A 20,239-nucleotide genomic window follows, 5' to 3' on the forward strand; every position below is an offset into this window, starting at 1 on the left:
GGGTGGGAGAGACAACAACAGAGCCGATGGCCTGCTGTCTGCAGCCTCTGGGAAAGCAAACTGGTTTGGGTTTATTGTGAATTTGGCTCTGGAGGAAGGTGCTTTTCAAGTAGTCCTGTAGACAGAAGTTTTTTCTTATCTGCAGGTAGGATTCAATAAGGGAAAGATGCTGCACAACCCACATAGGAATGCTGTCCTGCCTAGACAGGCCATTTGAAGTTTCTTGTATTACAGCCGTGAAGTCCTTCAGCCCACGTAGCTTCCTCCCTTTCTCATCCTTTCAATAGGACATCATCTCATCTGACTACATCTGCAGAAACTTTGGCATCTGGAGTCTCAAGCTTCATCTGGAGAAGGAAAAAACAAAGTGTCTCCAGAGTACTTGGTCAGCAGCAGCAGTGGGGTGAGCCAGATCTCATCCTCTCCACATACGCACATTTCTCCTTAGCAGACACCTTTTGTTGGCAACTTTGGCAGGACTTGTCTGAGTGTGGTGTGCTGAGAAGTGCTGTTTTGGTGACTCAAAATTCAAAGGGTTGTGTGTTCTCTGGCTGGAAAGCAGAGACCTCCCGGCAAGCCCACGGTCAGGGGACAATCCCAAGGAATTAGATGGTCAGATGGTCTCACTATCAGGATTTGAGGGGTGGTGAGGGGATTAATGAACACAGAAGCACCTTTTTGACATTCAGAGGAAATCAGGGCCCCCCGTGTCACAGCTGGGGAGCAAGGCAGGGAGCACCCTTAGAGAAGATCTGCCAGGGCAGTCAGGTCCCATTCCTTTTTTTAAAGCGTAAATTCAAGGTGGAGCCAGGGAGGCGAGACATGGAGCTGCCACATCTCTGGCAGCAGGAAGGTAAAGCTGGGAGTTAAGCCCCAAGTTTAGTGCTGGGGCTTTGCTTCATCAGAGCAAATCTGCTGACTTGTGCAGTTCTTCATGTGAGCTGAATACATTGTTCTGAGGTCTCCTTTTCATCATATGTTTTGTTTACTTTCATGCTTTTATGTCTTCAGATTGTATGTGCTTATTCTAATTCAGGAAAATAAACATCAGATCTTTTTCAGTGTCTTCTATTATTGCAAGTTTTTATAATACAACTACTGGACAAGGCAAAGTTAGCAGTTTAATCTCCAAGTTGTTTCAGTGTTGGTTTTGTTTTTTTAAGTTAACACATCTCATGAGGACAAGACAATGGTTTTAGTTTTATTAATGGAACACTAATAGTCTCCACAATGCTTTTAAGCAGGAAACAATTTTATTTTTTAGAAAAAGTGAATATTGATTATATCTGTGGAGTGACTCCATGTGGGAATAAAAGCACAATATAATGCAGATCAAAGTATATATCCTGAATTTCTAATGCTCTGAGAGGTGGCTGTGCAATTAATGTGTGTGTAAGTCAAGACAGGCCAGATGACTTTACATCCTAGGTGAAACCCCAGCCGTTCTGGCTAGAGTAAAACATATCATCATTTTATATTGCTTCAAGAAAATGGGATGTGTGTTGATACAAATCAAGTCTACTGTTAGCACAAATTTTAAATTATTAGAATTTTGTCCTATAACCTGCAGAAACCAGGGTAAATACAGGCTGATTTTTATTCCAAAAACATAATCTGAAAATAATGTTATTTTTATTCACATCTATAGTACTGTTCAGCCTAAGAAGAATCAAATGATTTTGAAAGGGTTATGAAAGCAACCTTCTACTTTCCATTAGAAAAGGGGCTGGTGATAATTTGTGGTTATGATCGCAAGACAGTGCATTAAAGAACTATTTTACAGTCACTCATCATAAAGCAGGAGATGATGCAACAAAATTCACATTGAGTTGGAAAAGCAGAACGTTCTTGAGACAGCACAGAACCAAATGAACCACAAAGTCTGCTTTAGAGGTGCTGAGGGATGATTCTACACTAAGTGCTACTGCTCCCTCCCAGGCTCAGCAAAGCCCAGCAGAGCCAGCAAGGGAGAAGCACGGACATCGAGCAGTTCCAGAACTTCAGGGGGGAGGTGATGGGGAGGAGAAATTATGCATTTGGGCTTCCACATTTTCCCCTTTAACAAGATAATGCTAGTAATTTTATTAAATGAATGCTGACTCAAGTCAATGGTGTTGCCGTTTCAGGATACAAGTTGTTCGTACCTGTGGGCATCGTGGGATAGATAGTGAGGAAGTTTGCTTTGGCTTATGCTCCTGATAAAAGGGAATTAAATGCAAAGAAGTACAGCAGGAATACATCTGCATGTGGCAGGGTGAGAGATCCTCTACACAAACATGGGAGCACCATGAATGAGGGAGCTGGCAGCTACCTGCGAGTACCAAGTCACCAAGACTCAGTCTGAAGGGAGGGGAGCCCACCTTGCCTTTGCAGGACGTCAGCAAGGGTGCAGGCATTGGAACAAGGCACTGGAGGTCAACATGCAAAAACAAGTGGGAAGCTGGGAATACCTGAACTGTTATTCTTCAATCTGACACAGAGCCACTCTCCCAACCGTCAGTAGTTCCTCTTTCAAGGCACATTTGAACCTGACTGCCCTGTACGCTGTTATTTCACATTCCTCATCTCCATTGGAATCGCATTTATCTTGCAGGCATCGTTCTTTTTCCCTCTACAACTTCTGTTTTTTCAATGCTGTCCCCCATTCCAGACACTCCTGGAATCCTCAAATCCCTGCAACTACAGTGTCAACACCGATGTGATGATTCATGTTCTGTTTCACTTTTTCTCCTCCAATCTGCTTCATCAGGCTGGTTAATTACAGAAGCCGAGCCTTTTGCCTTCTAAGCCTCTGGACTGCATGCAATTATTGCTTTCAAGCACTACTTAGAAGTGTGTGAGAAATAGGCTTCTTCTTTTCTTTTTTTAAATTAAGGCTGAGATTTCAACATAATGAAAGAAACTGAGAAGCTGTTTTCAGGAAAACATTCTACAAGATAGTCTTTATTCTTATCTCCACTCACAGCCACTACATATTTCTGTTCCTACTACTTTCTCCTTCCTCTTTTCCACCTGACACAGAGTGTTTGTGGAAACATATGTAAAATATTTGTAAAGTTCTGCAAAAACGGCCATGAAATGTCACTGGACCACCAAGGAAGAATGGGTAACGAGATGCCCTACCGAGACATCTTGGAAACTTCAAGTTGTTTTTATTTAAAAAGGAAATTAAATGCAAATCTCCTCTGAAGCTCTCGTACTACTCAAATTGGGCTTGAGTGCAATTAGTGTTTCAGTTATTATCTGAAAGTGCCATTCAACAAGGCAGGGTGAGCCAGCCTGTTGAGCCCCTACCCTCTCCCTGGCCCTGTGCTCCCACCACTTACCTGCTGGCTGGCATGGGTCCTCAAAAGTGGGGAAATTCTGCTCCCTGAACAGCACAACCACCATCAGCACCCCAAGGGAGAAGAAAAAATATATATATATCTCAAGACAAGCATCTTCTCAGCAAAGGGGTGGGACTGGGACAGTGTGGACCGATGGGGGAGATAAGACAACACGATGAGCCACATGAAAGCTGAACAGCTGAGACCACCCAAAACAACGTAGTTTACTGTGTTGGATTTTTTAGCCAGATCGGCCCCTTGCTCTGATTTGTTGCACTGGAGAAACAAATGGCTGGGAACAGTAGAGTCAAGGGTCTACAATCAGAAACAAACACAAAAGCTGGAAACGATAAGCCCAATTATGTCTTTTTCCCAATCTCAAAGCAAGCATCACTTCTTGTCTCACCCTAGTCCCAGGTGCTTGCCTGGTGCTATAACATTACTTTTCTTCTCCTCCCACCACCACTATTGCTGCAACCATCAAAGCTATGGCTGCATACCCATCTTGCATCTTGCAACAGAAAACCCGAAGATTTGCAAACTTATTTGACTTAAATTCTGTCCATTTCAACAGCACCTATTAGATTTCCGCAGCAACTGGACTAAGAGAAGTGTGAAATCCCTATTGGTTTCCTATGCACAGATTTTAAGAAAAAAGTTTCTGCAGCACGAATACATAGTACGCATCCCGTGCATGGTACTGAACTTGATTACAGTGTGCCAGAGATACACATTTATGAATAATGCAAGGATTAAAAAAGAAAAATAGCTTAAAAGCAAGGTGTAGGATATTCTTGCAACGTTTGATATCTCACTCAAATGATCTCTAGTTGAGTCATTTAATTTCTAGCTTTAAAAGAGGTTGTTTTCACTGGAGGGAAGAAATACAGCCAGAAGTGAGGATACTCCACCAGGAGAGGAAAACTGAGGGCGAGACTGAGGATGGATCACACCAGGATGTCTGGAGACATGCCCTGGGGTACAAGGACCGCTTCAAGCTGTCCCCACTCCTGTGCCCACATCACTACCTCAACCCTCACAGGGTGACACAGCCCCTGTACACACGCAGGAGCAAAAGGTCAGGTGCTGGTGACAAGGTTCTTGTCAAAACCAGGGGTATCCAGGGACAATCAGGTCCATGTGGGTGTTGCCTGAATGCCAGCTGTTGTTAATTAGGTACGTGAGCCCTTCTGTGAGCCTGGGCAGAGAACCCAAGCAGCATCAAAGGCCTTTTGTGCTCAGCGCAATAGAAATAGCAGTGAAATAAAAACCAGTTCCTTCCCCAGGCAGCTCACAGTTGAACGCAAAAATACAAGCAAGTGGGAAGCAAGGATGAATATGCCAGGATAACAGCTAGTTATACAAACATCTGGATTTAGGGCTTTTAAACCAAACAGAAATGAGCTGTTCTATCCCAGTTTTATCTACCTTAGTTTTATTTCACCTGACAGGTCTCCAAGCAAATAGGTGAAGGGATCCCTTTGGCGGATGTTTCTAGTGGGCTACCCCAGGAATCTGTCCACGTCTCGGTGCTTTTCAGATACTGTTTCTTCCAATTCACTGTTGGTAAAATTTGAAACAGTCATCCGGTTGTAATAGCTTAGACAGACTTGGCTAAGGGAACTGTTACATGCCTGAAACACACTGTTAGGAGCAAAGACCACTGGTTACCTGCTCTGGCTCCATGTTTTTCCCAATGCCTCTTCCCTCCTGAAGGCTCCGTGCTGCTGTGCACACGTGACCAGCGGAGCAGAGACTCCTGTGCAGAAGGTGGTCAGGCAGAAGGAGAATGAGTGTTCCTCCTGCAAACAGCATCAGTGAGACCATGACTGAAATGCTGCATCCATTCCCACTATCATGCTTCAGAAAGGATGTTTACCTCGACATTTTATACAAAGTCAGAAACCTACACTGTGGTGGCAATAGCTGTAGAGACAATCTCAGTCTCTTTATCTAAAAGAAAGTTAAGGGGTGACTTGACTCAAAACTACAGCTACATTTAAAAGACAGAGACAGCCAATACCAGAGAAGTCATTAACCTGAAAGAAACAAAGATGTTGAGACATCCTTGCCTGGGATATGAGGTTAGACCACTTCAACTGATGAACTTTTGGAACAATTTACTTATCCACAGAGTGGCTTCTCCATCACTGAACTGTTTCCATGAACATGAATCTTCTTCTCAAAGCCAAACTACAGCCCAAACAGATATTACAAAGCACTAGATAATCCTTTTCAGACTTAATACCTATGAATTACTATTACTTCCATTATAAATGAAGAATATTCTTCTGTGCATCATCAGTTCTATCATGAAACTTGGATCCCAAGGCAACATGTAGATGCATCAAAGCTCCAAGAATACAAAGGTGTAATACAATAATTTAGCCTACCAAACATCTACAACTGGAAAAATGCACAACAAAAACCCAAAGTTTAATTTTCATGCCTGCAAAACTCTAAGTTCAAAAAACACAGCTGGCCAACCTCTCTACCTGTATACAAGCTGAGAGGAAGAGAGAAAGAAAGAGATACAGCCATGGACACACATGACGTTTTATTTAGAAAGTCCTATTTCATTACAGATCAACACTTTTCCTTAACCTGGCACTACGACTTTAAGACTGAGTAGGTATTACACTCCAGTTCTAGGACAGACTGCTCATGTATCATTTTCCCAGCATAACACTCTGGTTCCTTAGTAAAATTTTACCTGCAACTTTACTTCCTTTTATTCAGGTAGAAGGAGAAAGTTGACAAGATACAAGTACCTTGATGCTGAAGAGGCTTCTGACACTGAGGCAACTCTGCCCTAGGAAACTCTTCTTCCACCACTGCACAGTTAGATCACATTGACTGTAGAAACAGCATAACCTGACAAGAAAATGCTTGCTGGTGGTTTTGTTTGGTTGGCTTGGGGGTTTTTTCAGTTGTGTGGTTTGTTTTTTTTTTTTTTTTCCTCCTCTCAGGGAGAAGGCATAATATAGAAACAAGTGTTTGTGGTTTCTAAGTGTTTTGTATATTTAACTGACTCAGTTGTGTAACTTAAATATCTAAGGCATTTTATTTATCATACACTTGTGATTTTAAACTCATTCTACATTTAACGTATTACTCTATGAAGATCTGAGTTTCCCTGGTAGGACTGAAAATACCATCACATGTAAGAGCTTCCTCCAAGCTACTGGCAGAATAACTTGCATTTCCCTGTCCAACAATTTGAAACTACTTTCTTATAAAAATACTTCATCTTTAAAAGCTTTGCTCATTTCACTCTTAAATAATTCCCAAGATAATGGGCACTTGTGTTTTTCTGAGACTGGCCTAAAATATTTGGCCAAAAATAGCAGAAGTATTATTAATGCAAACAGCAAGCTTGTTGTTACAAAAGGTTTTATTATGTCCATCTGGGTAAAACCTTCTTTTCTGTTCCTGGTGGCAGTTCGTCACCACGCGTCTCGGACAGTCAGACGGCAGTGCCAGCTGTGGCTGAGGGCTGGTCATTTTCCAGCTCTGACAAGGCGTCTGTTGGGCTCAGCTGCCCCTGAGCCCCAGATTTCACAGCGTGCAGGGCATAGTTAACACTTGTGCTTTCCATCCAGCTCCACGACCCAGACAGGGGATTGTACAACATCCCATTCACAGTCTTAACTGAAAAGCCATCTGGAGGAGAAAGACAGCAGAAAGCAACTGATGTTCTTTAATATCGTCAGCCTCCGCAACATTGAATACTTCAGAACAGCAAGTCTTGAAACACGCTGCTGCCTCCGAGCAGGGGAGCAGTGCTTCACAGCTGCCCTTTGTCAGAACCCACCACAAGCACCAACACGCGTGACTGGTGACAGCAGGTCCTGCTATTGGCAGCAGCAGCAACGGCTCTGTGCCAGGCCATGTACCATTAGCATGAGAGTTGGTGAGCCACTGCAAAGTGGTATCATAGAATCATAGAATGTCCTGAGTTGGAAGGGACCCACAAGGATCATCGAGTCCAACTCCTGTCCCTGCACAGGACAACCCCACAGTTCACACCATGTGTCTGAGGGCGTTGTCCAGTCTCTTCTTGAACACTGTCAGGCTTGGGGCCGTGACGCCTCCCTGGGGAGCCTGTTCCAGTGCTCCACCACCCTCTGGGGGAAGAACCTTTTCCTAATGTGCAACCTAAACCTCCCCTGGCACATCTTCCTGACACTCCCTCAGGTTCTGTCATTGGTTGCCAGAGAGAATGGTATGCTAGAAACCCCAACTTCACAACACCACATCTGGGTGACTGGTAACATTTTCTGTAGGTGAAGACATTCTTCAAACTGACATCGCACACTTCCAAATGAAAATCTAAGTGTTATCTTTGGAAGGATTCTGCAGACTCCCCTTCAGAATGGAAAACAGAAGGAAGAGGCGGCAGAATGCCATCAAGGACTCGGTGCAACTAAAGAGTGATTTAGCACGCCTTGCTGGGCAGCTCTCAGTTTGCTGCACGGCTCTGCTGTGTCCCAGCAGGATACATGAGGGAAGGCAGAAAACAAACACCCCAACAAAACAAATCACTCCACTGCACTTGCTTCTCCTTTCGAAGGGAGAACAGAAAGAACTACCAGCATGTGAACTGGTATTAGTCATGTTCCTTACTGCATCACTGCAAAGTGCTGGGAGAAGACCTTGCCAAGAGAACAGCTCAACTCATACTTCAGCAAAGCTCATACTAAAGCAAAGTGAAATATTCGGTAAGAGGGTTTTAAAACACCTGCAGGTAAGGAGGGCAATGGGTAGAACTCTTCCCAGCTCAGTGCTTTGTCTATTATAAAAGCAATCAAACCAGGATAATTTAATTATTTCTTCAAATCGGTATCATACTGACTAATGAATTTGTGGTAGGTTTCATCTTCACATTTTAGTAACAGAACATGAATAAAGAACATGGAGCAGCAACCGAAAATAAAAACACCTTATCCCAAAGTGAAGATGACAGACAAACTGCCATGGCAGCGGTGCAGCTCTGGAGTGCCAATACAGTGATTTCCTCAAATCTGACCGAGAAGATATGAACCACTTCAGAGAGTACCTCCTGCCACTAGAACAGGATGGAAAACCTTGGCATTTTCACTTAGGCTATCAAACAGTGGGACACCTGTAAGGTTGATTTTGTTTGAGTGATCTCTGCATTCTTAGGACACCACTTGGTTATTTACTTTATGTAAAATCCAGTAAGCAGTAGTGTCTTTAAACCAGCAATGATACTCCTAATACATGACTGGTACCTCACACAGGAAAGGCTGTGTACTTTTATTAGCACTCACTCCCCTGTCTTATCCCCTCACCATTTCTACAGGGAGCGTTTGAATCTCTCTCTTCATTCCCACCATCTGGTCTGGCACTCACTTGATTCCAGGAGGCGCTCCAGCTCTTCCGGTGGAACAAACTTCTCCCACTCGTGTGTTCCTTCTGGTACAACGCCTATTATCTTCTCTGCAACCACAATTCCCAGGATGTAGGACAACTGCGTTTTATTGATTGTAGTAATGAATAAAGAACCTTCAGGCTAATTAAAGGATTAAAGTGTTCAATTAGAAGAATATTTAATTTAAAAAATATATAAATGTAATCGCATTACAACATATAATTTGTGTATCTACAAGTCTACACGCTTATCATAACATAATCAAAATAGTCAACATAATCAAAGTCCTGGATGATCCAATAACCATTTCCTTGCCCAAAAAACATCTAACAAAGTAAATTATAATGTAACATTGCCCAGGAAATGGATAAATAAAAAGTATCAAAGTAGATACAATACTGATGGCAAAAAGAAACACTTTTTAAAATTAAAACCAAAATAACATGTGCGATACTGCCTAAGTTTTGAGGCTGCTGTATGCTGTGCTTATTTTAATGATTACAAGGTCAAAAAACAAAGCCAGAAAGGAATTCTAAGTACTTAAGAGACTACTTGGTGGAAGTAAAAGATAGTTTCTATGTCCCCAGCAGGCTGAAAATGAGTTAAGCATTCCACTCAAATAATCTATATTCCTTTTGATGACCAGAAAGATAAATCAAAAGATTAAAGGAAAGCTGCTGCTTTTGTACTGGGCCTACCATCCTTCTTTACAAATGAAGCATAACTATGACCCACTAAAAGCAATGCAGGAGCACATCTGATGCGATGCTAGAGCTGGAATAGAATCTTATGTGTCAGAAACATCACTACAGTCTCGATGCAGCCAGAGCCACAGCCGCCCATCAACAGCAGCACTGCCACGTTTTCTCATCCAGGCGAAATCAGATGCAACCCGATTCCTTAAGGTCTTGATGCACAGCAACACTTCGATGCTAGGTAATGCCATTAACACTTCTCTAAGGCAGCACTGGGGAAATAAATTTCCCCTAACTTAAGTAACTGAAGTTGGGAAGATGTATTTTCATCATGGAGGAGAACAGAAGGCACCTCTAGAGCACGGTTCAAGGTGGAGAAATGAAAGGAGATGTAGGTGTTTTCACATTCCTTCGAATGAAAGCCTTAATAATAAAAAGAGAATAAATATTCCCAATAATGAAAGCAAAAACTCTCTTACCTTTAACACCTGAGAGCAACACTTGATAAACACTTCAAGGTCAGCCACATGCTCCACTACTTCAGAAGCTACAATTACATCAAAGGTTTCCATACACTCTTCCACAATCTCCTCCAGTGAGCTGGACTTGTACTGTATTCTCTTGGCCAGGACCGGATCAAATGACTTGTGTTGATCTGCTGTTCTAATGTTGTCCTCAAGAGGATCAATTCCAGTAACCAAAGCTCCCAGTCTACCTAGAGGCTAATAATACAAAGTATACTTTATTATCTACATGAAAACAATTTACTTAAGGGTGTCTGCAATGTTACAATGTACGTACATGATGCTGAAAACATCTTTCAGAGAACAAGACAAACAACAGTAAATGATGAGCTTCAATCCAGCAGTTTTCTTTTAAGTCTTTATTAAAGCAAGAAAACCCATAGACTTGGGGGAGGCAGTGTTAATTTTCTTAGAAAACTATATACTGGAATATATACATTTAAATTGTCTTTTAGAATAAACCATTCTGAATCCATTTTGCTACTCCAAATAAAGATTTCCTCCACTGTTACCTTCTAATAGAGGAAAAACAAATGGGGAAAATCAACACAGTACTTAAAGGGGGGAAAACAATGCCGTATTTAATTACTGTCATTACTTTCTTCAACATCCACCTGTAATGGTAAATCCTCATATCTTTTTAAAGGTTACTTAATATGTGATTATCTCTGGGACTTTCTCACTGCTGAGAACTAAACACTGATGTTTACTAAGATAGCACCAGGCTTGGCTGTCACTCAAGTTTCTCCAGTGTCGTCTTACTCACAGGTTAACACCTCAGCCATCACCTCTTTTGAAACTGAAACAGGCTGCAGAACATGACCACATGTATGTTATTCCAACCTGAAATTCACCGGTTGTTCAGCCTGAGGGGGTGAAGCAGCACACCAGTTTTGCCAGCTTTCAAGACTACAGGATTTTGCTCAGAATAAAACAAAATGAAACACACACACACAAAAACAAACAAACAAACCACACGCGCGCACACACAAAACAAACCAAACAAAAACAAAAAACCAAACCAAACAAAAAAAACCAAACACCAAACCCCCCCACCCCACAACACGGGGAGGGATTCAGGTCACTTTCTAACACCTCACTGCAGATGCTGATGAAGTTCCCAGAGTAAGTCAGCCAGATCCGCAATCCTAAATTCACAAACCAGCCCTAGTCTATTGATAGGATAACAGGGCTGTTCAGAGCCCGTGTGCCAAAGGGTTCCACTGTCAGGAGTCTGCCATGATTCCATGCTTTTCCTGTGAGACCAAAGCAAAGGCCAGAATACCTACCTCCGATATAAAAAAAAAATAAAGAAATTCAAAGAAATGAATGTGTAAGAACAAGTTTATCACAGAAAATACTTCTTTGGTAACAAGGATTGTTATGATTAAAGTATTCTTGCCTGGGCTCGTAAATTAAAAAAAATAAAAAAAAAGATGTTGTACTGTCACTGCCCAGAGGAATAAACAGAGTTTTACATCATTCTTCCCCTCTCCTTTTCTTTACAGTGTTTGAACACCTATTTTTCTGATGAACCTCAGAATTTTAGAATGTCTCATTCACAATTCCCTCTTTTTCTGTAAACCACCACCACTATGCTAACCAAATATTCCATGGGGTTTGGTAGAATGCACTGCACTCCAAAACATTCAGTAACTAGTGTATCACAGAAGAGAAAAGCTCCTCCTCAGAGGATTACAAAGTAAGCAGTGTAATAGTAAAACAACTGAAATACTTTGTACATTTTTTAACAAGAGAAACAGGAACACACTGTTTCTTACCTCACTTAGCAGTCCCCCGCCACAGCCAACGTCGAGAATCTTTACTCCAGAAAGTGGATTTCCCAGATGATAATTACTACTCATGTTCAACAGAGTATCTCTGAAATAAAAGGGATGTCATTAAGGGCCAACACACAAGATGGTTTAGTAGATGCAATATGCAGTTACCCTAAGTAGTGGTAATTGTTTTTCTTTTACAACGCTTTCTGAGGCTGAGCAGAAATAGTTATCTATAAAAAAAAATCTGTCTTCAAAACCATACCTAATAAATGGCACTCTAATATCATTCATAGAATGAAGGGCTGAATATTCTCCTTCTTCATCCCACCACTTATGTGCGAGGAGCTGAAATTTCTTCATCTCCTCTGAATCCACTGATGAGTGTGAAGTGCTGAAAAGTCTCTTCATGGTGAGCCTAAATAATGAAAGCTGAATGTCATGAAACTAATACTGATATTTCATGTCAGTTCAAATATGCAAAAAAAAAATCTGCAAGATCAGAAAGTAAACAAAGATAAACCTTTAGAGATTCTAGTTATACTTGATCCAAACCAAACAGATTTTATGCACTGTATGTATAACGTATCTTCCAAACAAGATAGCTGAACACTCGTAATTTTTAAGTTCGTAATTAGTAAAACAAAAATAGGCCACATCAAATATTTAAACGTTTGTGAGATTTAAAAATCACTTCATGTGATACTGTCACAAAGTAAAATTAAAATTGCTATAGAAAATGATAGTCCTTGTCACGCAGCATTATTTTAGATACAATACTTACATGCTGCTTTTTATTTCGGTCAGAGAGACAGGCAGAGCACTACTGGATTTCAGCTGTGTTTTCCAGTTGTAGTTCTGAAGGGCCCCTCTCAGGCCTGTCTGAAAAGACAGATCAGCATGGTCGTCTGCATAAATAAAAGGCAAAACATCAGCTTTATGAGACCTCATAGGCAAAAAAACCTAGTTTAACAATGCTGCTCTAGAGCGATACTAACCATGCAAATCTTTACACATTTGCTCACTGTCACACTTATGGAGCACATGGGGATTAAGTAAAGCAGCACATGCTAGTTCACCACCCCAGTACTTCTCCAATGACGTACAATGACATTTTTCAGAGCCTGGATGAAAACGAACTTTCTACGCAGCCAAAATGTTTCAGTTTGTGAGAATTTCACCAAATTGTTTAGGTTGACCACAAGTTGTGCATACACACACGCTTACAGTGATCAATACAGGGCTCTGATTCCTGTTTCATCACATATTGGAATAAGAAATCTAGAGCTGCACACTCATTTTGTATCATATGAATTGGTAAGGAAACAAGTAAGACAACCTCATGGATGGCGCAGAGACAGGCCAAGGACACTGCCTCAAACCGTTCCCCACACCTGCTTTGCCGACATCGGGCTTGGCTCTGCCTGGCGTAACACACACCCAACAGCGACCCGGCCGCTGCCTGCTCCCCAGCAACCCCTAAACCACAGCAACACCCCCTTGCGCCCCAAGCAACGGCCCCTGAAAGCGACTTTAGTAATCAACGGAGGGAACTACAGACACCTCTGGGGACGCAATCCCGCTGAAGGGCTGCACGGGCGCCAAGGAGGCAGCAAGGGGAAGGCGCCTCCCTTGGGGGAGCTCTGTGGGATGCGCGGGGAGCCCAGCGGGGCCGGTCGCGCCCGCGTTAGGCCTGGCGTTAGGCCGGCCTGGCGTAGGCCGGCTCACAGAGCTGCCTCAGCAGCACGGCTGGCCGCAGCAGCGCGGTGCAGGCGGGCGCCGGAGGCCGCCGCACGCAGCCGCACACGCTCCCGGCTCTGCCGCCGAGAAGCGCAGCCGTGCTGCGGCCCAGCACAGCGCCGGCGGACCAGCCGCTCCCTGCGAGGCTGCCGGGCGCCCGCCGGGCCGGGGGCGGAGTGGGGATGGCCGCGGCCGGGACGCCGAGCCCAGGCCGGGCCCGGCGGCGGGGCCGGGGACACACCGCCAGGGGCTGCCAGAAACAGCCAGCAGGCCGAAGCCGCCGGGAGGCTCGCTGGGGCCGTGCTGCGAGGGGGCCGCTGACGCGACACCCGTTAGGCCACCTCAGCCGCGGGGAGCGACGCGGACCGGCCAGACCCCGCCGGCCGCGGACACGGCGCCGGGCCGACCCCGGGGCCCTCCCGCTCCGCGCCCTCCGCGCCCGCCCGCCTGCTCACCGCCCGCAGCCCCCCGCAGCGCGGCCGCCGCCCGCCGGCGCCCCAGGGCGCGGGTGAGGGCGCGGACCCCCCCGCTGCCGCCCCACATCGTCCCGGCCGCCTCCGACCCGCCGCGCTCGCCCCGCCCCGCTCCGCTCCCAGCGCCGGGCGTGCGGCGGTGACACGGGGCCGGCTGCCCCGCGGGGCGGGCGCCAGGAAGGTTCCGCCCGCCCGCGGTCCCCGCCGGCGGCCCCGCACACCGGCCGTGCCGGCCTTTGGCCGCGGGGCGGGCGCGGGTCTCCGGCTGCCGCCGCGTCCGGCGCTGTGCGGCTCCAGCGGCGGCGCGGCAGCAGCAGCCGCGGGGCCTCTCTGCTCCGCGGGCCCAGCCGGCGGCAACCGCGCCGTTTAGGATGTTTTATAAAATCTATTTATAGATGTTTGTGTTATTATTAAAAGTTCATTAGTATTTTAGAAAATGGAAGCAAAACAAATCGCTGGACAAACCATTACAAGCACTTATTCAAGCTTGTTTTTTTAAAAAATACTCCAGCTTCAGGAGACATGGTACAACGAGCAAGAAAAGCCATTTACCCTTCCCTTCCCAACAGCAGCACCAGGCACGACCCGCCAGGGCTGCACCGGGCAGCTCTGCCCAAAATCCACACTGGTTTTAATTGATGCCGCCATGCTCCTGGATGTAGGCTTGAGCCTCGAGTGCCTTGGAACAAGCAAATGCTGCCCCAGCACAGGCTTGTTTGGATGGCACGGTGCTTAGCTGTCAGCTTTCCGTCTCTTCTTACAAAGCAGTAAGACTGTTTAACAGGTACCTCGAGGAACAGACTCCCGTTGGTTTTGTTGTATTCATCTTGGAATGGCATTTGCATAAAAAACCACTTTTCACTTGATTCCACACCATCCCTTATTTATTCTCTTTTTTTTTTTTTTTCCAAGGGAACTGGCTCAGAGTGGCTGCATGACACTCGCAGTTTTATGTCTTGCTCTCCTACAGCGCACAAGTACTAAAGTATTTTCAAGTATTTAAAAATATAAAAGAATAAAGCAACAACCCAATTTAGACTTTTCCAAAATGATACAGTCCCATTTTTGTATATATTTGCACAATTTAATTTCAAATTACTTCAGATGTATTGAATTAAAAGGCTGGATGCTATTTTAGCTTTTACCATTGAAAAACACTCATACGGGAGTTACTAAAATGCTAAGAAGTCTGAAGTATGTGAAGCTGACGTAGTACGATGTATTTTTAATTACTGGTGTGCTGTGCGTGCTGTTCAGTAAGATTTCTGAAACAGTTAAATACAGAGATCGTATGCTCTTTTTATTGGCATACAGTCACTACCCATATAAGTGCCTTTGTGTCAAAAAATAATTTTCATATTTACAGGAAGTGACAGAATTCCAGTTGTTGGCAGAGTATATAAAGCTTTTCATACACAATCATTTTTATTATTAGACAGAGAATATAAAATCTGAGCTGAAAATCAAATTCAATACATCATGGAAACTGTATTCCTCAATAGCTTTTCTTAATTTTGGTTTCTTTCTCTCTCAAGCCATCCTTCTAAGACATCTGAAGTGTTATGCCACCTATTCAAAAAAAAAATCCTCACTTTTACCAAGAGTCAATAGTGTACTGAGATTCGATCAACACATCATTATTTATATCCATACCAATGCAAGTAAAATTAGTGTGTTGCAAATTATACCTTATTTTGCCAATAGGTATGACTGCTTACTCTATGTAAAAGGACTTAATTGGCGGGGGCATGTAATTTCTAAGTGATTAACTAATTTCTTCTCTGTAACAGTGTTTTGATAAACATGCACGTATTTTGCCAGCCATTAGCTTGCTTAATAAATGTATAGTTAAAATGTGATTCTTTGCACTGAAGCAGTTTACTTCTGCATCTAATTTAAGAACAAAAATTACATTGGCAAAAATGCTGAATTCTGATTTCAGTTAAATGGATTAATCTGTTTGTGAAGACACGCTTTGAAAGTTGCCTGTACTAGTATTTTTTTCCCCTCAGAAGATCTTACTTGGATGTTAAGCCTTTTATCTTTTTCACAACCTCCACTCTTCCTGAATTAATGTTCCTTCTCCAACAGTCACTGCCTAGGGTAGCGTATTGTTGTGGGGTTTTGGTTTGGTTTGGTTTTTTAACTAGTATTATTTCACAGTCTTGTTACGAACAGCAATAGTTCATTTCCTGAAGAAATAGGTAATCAGTGACCTCTTTCACTTTATGGTCATATTAAAGCCAAAAGTTGAGTTACATTGCTGTCTAATCAATGTATTAGCTTCACAGGAATCACAATTCTCATAACACTAACAAAAATAACCAGCTTTAATGTTTACTACACATTTAAGGCATGTGCCAAAATGTAAAGTTAACCTATTGTTAGTTTTCTAATGTGTACTGAGTGCCATTTATAAATATATTCCATAAAAACATCTAAAATACTGAGTCTTGTTTCTGTAATATCTGTGAATGTCCAGAAAGTTCTGTCTGAAAACTGGGTGAGGAATATAGCTTAACGCTGTCACACAAGATCAGTTAGTCACACGTATTCCTAATGGGGTTCAGTCTGCTTAAGTAGAGCTTGTATTACAGTGACCCGTATTTCACACACAGAGCAAATATTACTTGCTAGCCCAAATAAAAAGGATATTAAAAATCTGTTACATATATCTAAAGAAAAAATATTATGTCTTTTCTTTGTTCTTCCACACCCCGCAAAAGATTAATCTCATCAGGTCCACAGATTACATACTTTGACAAGTATTTTACGTTAAAATCTTTTTCAAGCACTTTAAAAATTTGTTATACCAAAAAAAGCTGCCTTTTTTTTTTTTCTTTGAAGTCCTTTCTACAATTCAACAGAAAATTCAGGTGCAAGAATTTTAAACAAAAATGAACTAAAGAGCTTTATTGACATCACAGTACATTCAATAGTAATTTTAAGAACATTACAGCTGAAAGAGAATGGCATGTTTTATATGCTTAATAAGCACTACCGTTCTTGAAAAAATGTAATACAAAGAAATCCTATTAGGTATTTAATTCTGAGCAGCATTTGGAAAAAATACACCTATTTACAGATAAAAAAATGATTCTGGTTTCACCTACGTAGCCACAATGTGCCTCTATAATGAGACAAGCCTTTTATAACTCATGGAATTTTTAAACATCATAGCACTGGTGCCATAAATTCCTCAGCGTTTACGACGAAGAGGAGTTGTTGATCTGAAAAATAAAGGAAAAGGGGCAAGAAGTTAACTGGAAAAAATAGAAGACCCCCAAACCCACACACACTTTAGGCTTAGTAATTAATAGTTTTAAAAGATTTTCCAAAGTTACTTTTGCCCAAGACAAAAAAAATTAATAAATACCATACTTTATTAAAAAAAGTTCATATGCTGTACACATGAAGACGAATAGCAAAAAATTTTTTTTAAAAAGTCAGACAAAGTACTTAAAAAGTATACTACCTTGATCGTGACTTAGACTTGTGTTTGCGGCTTGCCTTCTTACCAGACCTTTGAGATTTCTCCACGGAGCATGACCGAATATGCTTCGATTTCTTAGCCTTCTTTTCTTTACTGCTTCCTGGTGATTCCGAACTACTCCTCGCACTAGATTCAGAGCCTGACCGTTTTTTGCTATCTTTGGTAGTAATTCTTTTGCTTTCTTGTCTGGAATCCTGTCTTATTATTTTGACACATATTGAATCACCGCGAGAAAAAGTTCTTTCGCTGTCTCTTTTTCTCTTTAATCTACTGTCCTCATGATTGCCAGCCTTACTTTCTTTTTCCTCTTTTTTGGGCTTATCTTTTCTTTTTTCTTGATCTCTCTCCCTTTCTCTGTTCTTTTTCCTGTCTTTATCTACACCTCCACCCTGCTCCTTCTTCCTCTCTTGATCTTTACCCTCACTTTTATGTTTGTGCCTATTTCCAGTAGGGCTTCTACGCTGGTCTTCGGTTTTACGTCTATCCCTGCTCCTGCTGCGGCTCGCACGGTTAGCTCGCCTGTCTCTTGAACGGCTACTACTTCTGCGTCTATCCCAGCTTCTCTCTTGGGAAGGACTCAGATTTCTCCGCCTCTCCCCTCTTTCAGCGCTGCGATTTCTACTAGGTCTTCTCCTTTCCCTTATTTTCTCCCTGCTCCTACTCCTCTCCCTCCTGTTTCTGTGGGTGTAACTCCTGCTTCTGCTGTGCCTGACTTTGTGTGATGGTGTTCTACTGCGGCTGTGCCTCTTCTTCCTTTTAGGAGAGGAAGAACGCGAAGAGCTGCGGCTGCTCCCTGAGCTAGTGCTGTAGGATGAGCTGGATACGGTGCTGCTACTGCTGCTGCTCCTGCTATTGCTGCTACTGCTACCACTGCTGGAGCTGCCTGACCCGCTCCTTCCTGCCCTCTCTTTACCCTCTTTTTTGAGTTCTAGATCAGGTGCCATTGCATTTGGAGATCTTTTCTTTTCGTGAACCATATCGGCTTCAATTTCTTTTGCCTCTTGTGAAGCCGAGTTACTGTTTTGTTCTTTGTTGATAAATTCATTCGTCTCTTTTGAAACTTTTTCATTTTGTAGCTTTTCTTCTGGAAAAAAAAGCATACAAAAGAAAATGCAATTAATTTAGAGTAATATGTCAATAATTTCTATACTGTTACTTTTCGCAAAACCACGTTTCCAAGCACCTTTCATAATGCTTACAATTAACACACTGTCTGCCATCATACCAACTACCTACCAAAACAACTTATTTTCTTTTTTTATAATTCTAGAAAAGTTGTCCCTCCTGGTCTAGAAAAAGCATACAATCCAAACGGTTTTAGAAGTCCTCGATGTTATTTCGTGGTTCGGTGGTTTAAGACCAAGTTCTCAAACGAATATCCTGGAGCACCAGAACTCGGGAATTCATCTACACACACATACTTTTCCTTCTGCAACTTTCTGCACATCTGATTCTCCCCTTCTCCCTCCTACAACACTCCTCTAGCTATACCTATGCTTCTTGTCCAACTCTCTCCATCTGGGTCTGAATGATTCCCAGCTGCTGCGAAGCTGTATTTCCCACACAGTGCAAGGGTGGCCTCTCGACCTCAGAACAACGTTGGCTGTACCTGTATTTGGTTTTGTAGGCCACATTACCCAAAAAAGCCTTAGAGAAGTACCTTCTGCTGTAGTGACACGTTTGATTTTTGAAAGAAAATATCAAGTTTACGGCATTTTCCAAGGTTAACATAGATTAGTTCTAAATGCTAACTAGGACAAGCAATTTATGTTTGTCCTTGCTTTGAACAGATCTTATAGCCAATCAATTCAAAGGAAGGAAAGAACAATATGAAAAGGAGACTTGTAGATAATTCTTTGCTTAAGACTCAGCTCAAAGTTAAGACTACAGCATTTAATACAGATAGATGGTGAAGCTCTACAAAACAAAAAGTTAATGTCAGTGAAGATTATATATAAGCTTGGTAGTCAGCAAATACAATACTATAAACATGGTAAGAAGATAACAAAAAAATTAGAAATACATTTATTGAAAGTAACTTAATAAGTATCAGGCCAAGATTTTCATATAGCCAAATAGAGAAATTCAGTCCCTCAGAGCATTTTCCAGAGGTTTCCAACTTTTAGAAAGATTTACTTATTTCTATTTAACCTAGGATCCTCTGCATCACTGGCCAAGTTTATCTCCCCTTCCCATTTTAAATTGAACCCAAAAAAGTAACTGACATACAACATTTTTAGCAAAAGAAAATGGACTTTTGATGTGAACCATCAGTTAGGGAATAAAACTGCATCCAGAAACCCAGAGTGATCCAAATGGCAACTGCTAGTCAAATCTAACCCAGAAAATAATTCCATCTGGTTCCTGAGTTATTAGGTAACACAGGCAGAAGCCAGTGTATGCTGGAAGATGCTGTATTGTATATTAGAAATCTTCTGCCTTTCCTAAATGCTGCTACAAATGAGACCCTGCATTTAGTATTCTTCAGATGTATAGAATCTTCCGATTCTTCTGATGTATAGAATCAACTTCTTTACTCTAGATTTATATTTATGTGAATAGCCCCATGGAGATGCCCCCAAACTGGCATCTGGTCTCTTGCACTAGGAAGACAGAGGCCATAGGCCACCACTTAGTCACTCTCCATATGGCTACAGTTTTGTGCATAAATCTTAACACACCAGAGGGAGACAGGAATATTAAGGAAACCAAAAGTTTCACTAGTTCAGCCTTTTATTAAGAGATTCATAAGTCTTATTTCTAGGCCTTTAAAATAAAAAGGAGGAAATAATCCATCTTAAAATAAGAAATAAGT

At 42.4% G+C, this 20,239-nt stretch overlaps 2 protein-coding genes across 5 annotated transcripts in view; both read right to left on the minus strand.

Moving 5' to 3' along the window:
• Positions 1-1,296: 1,296 nt before the first annotated feature.
• On the minus strand, positions 1,297-14,057 carry COQ3 (coenzyme Q3, methyltransferase). 3 transcript variants are annotated; one of them, XR_010606037.1, is made up of 9 exons: positions 13,914-14,057; positions 12,503-12,626; positions 11,984-12,136; positions 11,722-11,821; positions 9,896-10,138; positions 8,703-8,862; positions 4,998-5,128; positions 4,755-4,886; positions 3,354-3,370 (listed from the first exon to the last, which is right to left on the minus strand). XR_010606037.1 is itself a non-coding variant. In XM_065632688.1 (8 exons), exons 1-8 carry the CDS (start codon positions 13,999-14,001, stop codon positions 4,884-4,886), a joined length of 1,002 nt encoding a protein of 333 aa, XP_065488760.1. In that variant the 5' UTR covers positions 14,002-14,057; the 3' UTR covers positions 1,297-4,883. The 3 variants fall into 3 exon arrangements, 2 of the variants coding, with proteins under 2 accessions (XP_065488760.1, XP_065488759.1); XM_065632688.1 differs by having other exon boundaries at positions 1,297-4,886; XM_065632687.1 differs by lacking the exons at positions 3,354-3,370; positions 4,755-4,886; positions 4,998-5,128 and adding an exon at positions 5,747-6,989.
• Positions 14,058-16,844: 2,787 nt separating this feature from the next.
• PNISR (PNN interacting serine and arginine rich protein) overlaps positions 16,845-20,239 on the minus strand; it is a 28,066-nt gene continuing 24,671 nt past the window's right edge. Inside the window, exons 11-12 of one of the 2 annotated variants that reach the window (XM_065631188.1) lie at positions 17,407-18,505; positions 16,845-17,161 (exon numbers count right to left, since the gene is read on the minus strand). In XM_065631188.1, coding sequence (XP_065487260.1) covers positions 17,131-17,161; positions 17,407-18,505 — 1,130 coding nt within the window. In that variant the 3' untranslated portion in view covers positions 16,845-17,130. Of the gene's footprint in view, positions 17,162-17,406; positions 18,509-20,239 lie in introns of both variants that reach the window. The other variant, XM_065631187.1, reaches the window with a different exon arrangement.

The sequence above is a fragment of the Caloenas nicobarica genome, chromosome 3 (genome assembly GCF_036013445.1).
Source record: "Caloenas nicobarica isolate bCalNic1 chromosome 3, bCalNic1.hap1, whole genome shotgun sequence".
Taxonomy (NCBI): domain Eukaryota; kingdom Metazoa; phylum Chordata; class Aves; order Columbiformes; family Columbidae; genus Caloenas; species Caloenas nicobarica.

Bases quoted from the DNA above. Each gene is read 5' to 3' on its own strand.
- COQ3 (XM_065632687.1), bottom strand. From the start codon at position 14,001: ATGTGGGGCGGCAGCGGGGGGGTCCGCGCCCTCACCCGCGCCCTGGGG. The intron at 12,627-13,913 runs GTGAGCAGGCGG...TTATTTATGCAG, and splicing joins GCTGCGGGGGGCTGCGGGCG to ACGACCATGCTGATCTGTCT. The intron at 11,822-11,983 runs GTATGGTTTTGA...CTTTTATTTCAG, and splicing joins ATTAGAGTGCCATTTATTAG to AGATACTCTGTTGAACATGA.